Source organism: Penaeus monodon, chromosome 2 (genome assembly GCF_015228065.2).
Source record: "Penaeus monodon isolate SGIC_2016 chromosome 2, NSTDA_Pmon_1, whole genome shotgun sequence".
Classification (NCBI taxonomy): domain Eukaryota; kingdom Metazoa; phylum Arthropoda; class Malacostraca; order Decapoda; family Penaeidae; genus Penaeus; species Penaeus monodon.
Window position 1 is genome coordinate 56,972,721 of NC_051387.1, and position 7,500 is coordinate 56,980,220.

Below are 7,500 nucleotides of genomic sequence, written 5' to 3' on the forward strand. Positions count from 1 at the left end.
CACACCACACACAATATATATATATATATATATATATATATATATATATTATATATATATATAATATATATATATATATATTATATATTATATATATATATATTATTATATATATATATTATATATAAATATATATATATATATAATATATATATATATATATATATATATATATATATATATAATATAAAGGAAACGACCCTTAGTAGCAACAGGCAGCGCGACTGCCGCCCCGCTTCCCTGCCACCCACCTGCCGGCGAGGCCGAGGGCGCGGAAGGCGATCTCCATGTAGGGCTGGCGGATGGTTTCCTTGTACTCCGGCCAGCGCTCCTCCAGGATCAAGCGACAGCGGCCAAGGCGAGTCGCCGAGAAGGCCACACTCCCGCAGAAGATGATCATCATGGCCACGCCCAGCCAGCCTGCCGAAGGACGCTTGGGTTTAGAAATCTGGTTGGGTCTTCCGGCGGGAGGGTCATTGTGCTTTGGGGGGGGTATTCTCGGGGTTTTGTTATGGCTGTCTGCCTGCCATTCTCTATCGTTGTCTGTTTGTCTGTCTATCTCTTTATCTTTATCTAATTTATTTATCTATCTGTCTATCTAACTATCTCCTTATCTATCTAGCTATCTATCTCTATCTATCTAGCTGTCTATCTACCTATCTATCTTTATCTGTCTATCTATCTAGCTATCTATCTTTATCTGTCTATCTATCTAGCTATCTATCTTTATCTGTCTATCTATCTATCTATCTATCTATCTATCTCTCTGAACACACACGCTATTGATACAAGGCTTATTCCCCGTACTTTTCCCTCTGTATTTCTACATCCACACAAACCACTTCAATTCATAACATAAACACCAACATTCAAACATGATTCCAAGTTACCAGCTCGTTTCCTTCAAGCTTTTTATTGCCTTGCCAAATTTTTGAGTGTAAACTAAACCATACGTTATTTTTTGGACCATCTGTGCAGAGCTTGGTTTTGACTTGGATAGCAGAATGTACTCTAACTTAATCTAACTGGGGATCTCTTGCAGATTAAGGGTGATGGGGTTGGGTGTAAGTGCATGGAAGGGAGGGAAGGAGGAGGAGAGTAAAGGAGAGAGGGAGGGAGGAAGGGAGGGAGAGAGAGAGAGAGACAGACAGACAGACAGACAGAGACAGAGCCAAAGATAGAGATAGAGATAGAGATAATAGATAGATAGATAGATAGACAGATAGATAGAGAGATGAACAAAAAGACAAACAAACAATGACAAACAGAGAGATTAATCAAGCTCCGGACGGCTTTGGTAGTAGTCCGCAATGTACAGGGTGTCACAGCAATTGATTCACGCGTAGCAGGAGGATTATAGTACACGGAGGTCCTAATAGCGCAATCATGTAAAACGGGAAAATTGGCTTTATGTTAAGGAATATCGTCGAGTGCCGTTAAAAGATGATAGATGATGGTATTTAAGTTCTGGTATTTTTTCACATTTTGTTTTGAATTGGATTTTTTTCGGAAATTAGGATTATAAAGCTGATACTGTGGTATAGCAGCCAAGAGAGAGAGAGAGAGAGAGAGAGAGAGAGAGAGAGGGAGAGAGAGAGGGAGAGAGAGAGAGGAGAGGAAGAGAGAGAGAGAGAGGAGAGAGAGAGAGAGAGAGAGATAGAAGAGAGGAGGGGGAGGGAGAGGGAGAGGAGAGAGAGAGAGGAGAGGAGAGAGAGAGAGAGAGAGAGAACGAGAAAAAAAGAAAGAGAAAGAGAAAGAAACAAACAAATACAGACACAGACACAGATACAGACACAGCGACAGAAAAAAACAAAAATTACGAACAGACAAAACGAACAGAAACCAACAGACGCAACAGACAACAGACAACAAGCAACAGACCACACACACGCGCGCGCACGCCGGCCCATCCATGCACTCCTCATACTCACTCGTATCTGCCACGGCTCTCGGGAGCGCCAGGAACCCCGCGCCGGCCATCTGCGCCACCAGGAAAAACGAGGTCATGCCGATGCTGAGGCCGGTGCGGAGGACCAGCGAGGGGTCATACTGCGTGCTGGCGAAGGCGAGGCAGAAGGAGGCGATGGAGGAAGAAGGTTATTACTTGAGCTTTTTTTTTTTTTTTTTTTTTGTGGGATATATATTTTTTTTCTTTAAAGTTTTTTTTTGTGGGGTTGGGGGAGTGGGGGGAGATTTTTTTTTTTTTTTTTTTTTTTTTTTTTTTTTACTTTAGAGATTTGTACGAAGGAAAGGGAAGTAATATGTACATATAAGGATAGATAGATAGGTAGGAAGGTAGGTAGATAGGGATGGATGGATAGACAGATAAATGGATAAATAGATAGATAGATCAGATAGACAAATGTATATATATCACATCACAAACTAGTACACTAACGCATATCTTGTATTGACTCATTACATATGCATCAAACTTTCATTTCCTTGGATGATCAGTGAGTATTGGTTAAAATAACTTCCTTTTTTTAAAATTCTCTTTGGAAATAATTTACTCATCTGTTTGCTTAGCTCCAAATCAGAACAGAAATTTTTATTGTTTTAATCGATTTTTTTCTTTAATAAAAATAGCATTTAATCAGAAGACAAATGTAATCTTGGTTATTATATGATTCGAAAAAAAAACCCGCAGATTTAAAAAGTAAATGATACGTATTTGTAAACACGATTATCATATCATATACTTTTATGGTCTTCGGTCTTTTAAAACAACGATGAAAAAAAAGCATCACTAATGACATTATCACACCATCCTTCATTATCTAACGAGACTTAACCCTAATATCTATTTAGAAAAATAAAGTTTAAGCAAATCGGGATTTTAACTAATTAAAAAAAATAATTCAAACGTATATAGCAGCACGAGACATGTAACCTTGACATGGCTAGCCTAAACTTATCTCTAGATTATGTACAAAACCTTATCTCGATTTACGTTAATTCTTGGGATTACATTATCTCTTTTACTTTCAGTACTAACATGTACCAGATGTTCATTAGCAAATAAGTGAAATTTGTCGATTTGTTGATGTTATTGCCACTTTTTTATCGAGAAAGGTTGAAAGTATAACACGTGGATTTTTTTTGGGGGGTATATACTGTTGATTTTCGTTGCATGGTTGCACTCTGGGTATTTTTTTAAATAGGTTTCAAGGTCAAGATGATGTACTTGTGTTGTCAGAACATAAAGAGGGAAAAAAGAAAAAAAAAATCATCCTGTGATAATGAGATAAGGAAACTTTTTTTTTTGTTTAATAGACAAATCTCTCTCTCTCTCTCTCTCTCTCTCTCTCTCTCTCTCTCTCTCTTTCTTTTCTATAATTCCTTTATATATTCACTTTCATATTTATCGTTTATTTATTTATTTTTAATTATTATTATTATTTTTTTAATCATAAACAATTCTTAGATATGAGTTGACTGACGGTCTTTCAGCTCATTGAGAACATTAGTAAATCTCATGTGTTTCGTCTGTCTCACTTTCTCGCTTTCTCTTCCTCCTCCTTTCCAGTTCTTGCGTTCCTTCCTTACCCCTATCTTCGTGTTTCTTATTCCTCCATTCTCCTTCTTTCCTCTATTTACCTGTCTTCGTCTCTCTTATTGCTCTCTTCTATCTCTTTCTTTCCTCTTCCGCTCCTTCCCTCCCCCATTTTAGTCTCTTATTTTTCTTTTCTTCTTCTCTCCTTGTTCTTCCTCCTTCCAATTTTTCTCTTTCGCTCTCCCCCTTACCTATCTTCGCTTCCCTTATTACTCGTTTCTTCTTCGTTCTTTTTTCTTCCTCCTTCCCTTTTCCCTCTCATTCTCTTCCTCCTTGCCATCTCCCTTTTCTTCTCTTCCTCCTTCCTCCCCTCCTCTACCCTTCCCCCTTTTTCCTTCCCTCCCTTCCTCCCCTCCCCTTCTTCCCTCCCTCCTCCCTTCCCCCTCCTCCCCTCCCTCCCTCCCCTTCCTTCCTTCTCCTCCCTCCCCCTTCCCCCTCCTCCCCTCCCTCCCTCCCCCTCCCCCTCCCCCCCCTCCCTCCTCCTCCTCCCCCCCCCCCCCCTCCCCTCCCCCCTCCTCCTCCCCCCCTCCCCTTCCCCCTCCCCTCCCCTCCCTCCCCCTCTCCCTTTCCCCTCCCTCTTTCCCCTCCCCTTTCCCCTCCACGAACACTTGTGATGCGGTTCCTGTCACCCTTCTGGCGGGGAAGGCAGCGCGGAAACCGAGGAGGTGGAGACGTGAGGCTCTTGTGGAACGCGGGAGATACACTGAAGTGGTGCAGAGGAGTGTGTGTTTTATATATATATATGTATATATGTATATATATATATATATATATATATATATATATATATATATATATATATATATATATATATATATATATATAGTGTGTGTGTGTGTTGTGTGTGTGTGTGTGTGTGTGTGTGTGGTGTGTTTGTGTGTGTGTGCGTGCGTGTGTGTGTGTGTGTGTGTATCTATCTATCTATCTATCTATCTATCTATCTATCTATCTATCTATCTATCTATCTATCTATATATATATATATATATATATATATATATATATATATATATATATATATATTATGTATATTGAGATAGCTAGATAGATATGAATATATCTGTGTGTATGTGTGTGTGTGTGTGTGTGTGTGTGTGTGTGTGTGTGTGTGTGTGTGTGTGTGTGTGTGTGTGTGTGCGCATCTTCACTCGTTACCTCAAGGACATATTCAACTACATATTGATAAGACAGGATTGAAACAGTGCATTAACCATGTCATGTAACTGCCTGTGTGAGGGAATACCCCACCCCCAAAAAAAAAAAAAAAAAAAAAAAAAATCTAATTACATTCTCTTGAGATTTATCCCACTGCCCCAAGATCGGTATTGTATATATATATATATATATATATATATATATATATATATATATATATATATATGTTTTTTTTTTTTTCTTCTTCTTCTTCTTCTTCTTATTATTATTATTATTATTATTATTAATAAACGTGTTTTTTTGCTAATTTTTTTAGTAAGCGAATGAGGTCTGTGATGATAAACGTGTTTTTTTGCTAGAAGCATCATGAATACTGCGATGATCAATATCTTTGCATGGGGGACTGATGTCTTAGTTAATAAATTGGTATTTCTTTATTAATGATATTATTTCGTTGCCTTAAGTGAAGTGAAAAAAAAACACGTGACGGAAATTGTAGTTGATGTTATAATACCTATAAATGAAAAATGTAAACTTCTAGATCCTTATCTGAAGTAATGAATCTAATTTATTGCAGAATTACCTTCATTTCTTTATATATTTTGTTTATTCATTTACATAATCATCAGTTTATTATATATAAAACCTTTTTTTTTGTCTTGAAAGAAACACCTGAATTCGGTTTGTCTGCTTGAGAAAAAATATGATCTCATGACGGAATGTTTTTTTCCTTTTTTTATCACATCACATTTCCAGAGTTCAGAGGATATATATATATATATATATATATATATATATATATATATATATATATATATATATATATATATATATATATTTTTTTTTTTTTTTATCCAATCTGAACATTTTTTTTTTTTGTGCGAAGGCAGTTCAGGAGAAATCCTTTATATACGTGATTTCCATATTTATAATCCCAAAATTAAGTTCATTCCACAAGTTTACAAATTCTATGTTACATGATTTGTGTATTTGAAACACCTCATATGTTATGATCGTGGTCACATTTTACAATATGTTATCTCATCCATGTAATTATTGTAAAATCAAATTGCTGATAGTAATAACACTAAGTTGCTAGACGTGATGAAAATAGGAACATTGGAAAGTATAGCGTGCAGGTCTTCTGCAATGTATGTAGGTTGCAGATCAACTTTTTCTATGATGGCTTGTGATGCAACTACTAATGCAACTACTATAGTAAAAATGATGGTAATAGTAGTGATAGTATTGGTAGTAATATTAATGATACTAGAAGTAACAGCAATAGAACTACTACTGCCGCTAGTAGTAGTAGTAGCAGTAATAGCTGTAGTAGTAGTGGCAGTCATAGTAGTATTACTAGCAGTAGAAGCTGCAGTAGTAATATTAATAGTAGTAGTAGTAGTAATATCATTGCTAATGATGATAATAGAAAAGATAACACCAACAACAGATACACACACAAAAAAGAAAATGATTATAAAAAAAAATCATCACAGCACACCTGGAACACGTACCTTATAACAGATCCAGAAATGGAAGGAATTCTATCCTTTATGTGAACCATCTTCGACCTGAATTCTGTTTATACCTTTCTCTTTTATAAATAGAAACCCCAAACGAAGGGAAATGATGTTGACGACTGAACAGCTGCTAATCGACTGTTGCTTGTCTTGTGGATAATCAACAGCCTCGTCTATCTCTCAAGAGCATCTCGCAGAGAAGGAACATCTCTTTATCTCTCTGTTGTTGCTGATAGAAAATACGTTAATTTTTCTTTCTTTCCCATTTTTCGCTCTTCTCGTTTCTTTTTTTATTTTTTTTATTTTTTTTAGGGGGGTGGGGTGGGGGTGGATGTTTATTTTGTTGTGTTATTGATTTTATCAACTTATCTCTGTGATCCTAGATTAGAGGTTATCATTTTCATTGTTTGTCTATTATTATCATTATTATTGTTATCATTATTGTTATTATTATTGGCATAAATATTATTGATATTGTTTTGATTATTATCATCATTATCACCATTGTTATTTCTATTATTTTCATTATTGTTTTGATCCTTATCGTTGTTACTGTTATCATTATCATTTTTTTTTCTTTTATTATTATTATCATTTTAATTATAATAATAATAATAATAATATTATTATTATATTATTATTATTATTATTATTATTATTATTATTATTATTATTATTATTATTATTATTATCATTATTATTATTATTATTATTATTATTATTATTGTTATTATTATTATTATTATATTATTATTATTATTATTATTATTATTATTATCATTATTATTATTACCATTATTATTATTATTATTATTATTATTATTATTATTATTATTATTATTTTTATTATCATTATTGTTATTATTATTATTATTATTATTATCATTATTATTATTATTATTATTATTATTATTATTATTATTATTATTATTATTATTATTATTATTATTATTATTATTATTATTATTATTATTATTATTATTATTATCATTATCATTATTATCATCATCAATATTAATGTTATTAACATTATTATTGTTGTCATTACTCTCATTATCATTATTACTAATATCATCATCATCATCATCAAGGGGCTAACGCCGACGGGGGCGCATGGCCGCATTCACCCTTCGCTTCCAGCCACGAGGATCCCTCGAGGCGAGTCTCCAGGCAGGTCCACGGCCCATCTCTAGTTCCTCGCGACAGGTCTCATCGAGCTGCCCAAGCCATGATCTCCTGGGTCGTCCCACAGGTCTCCTCCACCCA

The 7,500-nt window shown here is 34.8% G+C and overlaps 1 protein-coding gene across 1 annotated transcript in view; it reads right to left on the minus strand.

The window, feature by feature from the left end:
* LOC119584052 (amino acid transporter AVT1B-like) overlaps positions 1-6,502 on the minus strand; it is a 13,751-nt gene extending 7,249 nt beyond the window's left edge. Inside the window, exons 1-3 of the mRNA XM_037932668.1 lie at positions 6,229-6,502; positions 1,932-2,056; positions 252-420 (exon numbers count right to left, since the gene is read on the minus strand). Coding sequence (XP_037788596.1) covers positions 252-420; positions 1,932-2,056; positions 6,229-6,278 — 344 coding nt within the window. The 5' untranslated portion in view covers positions 6,279-6,502. The remainder of the gene's footprint in view (positions 1-251; positions 421-1,931; positions 2,057-6,228) is intronic.
* Positions 6,503-7,500: the final 998 nt, after the last annotated feature.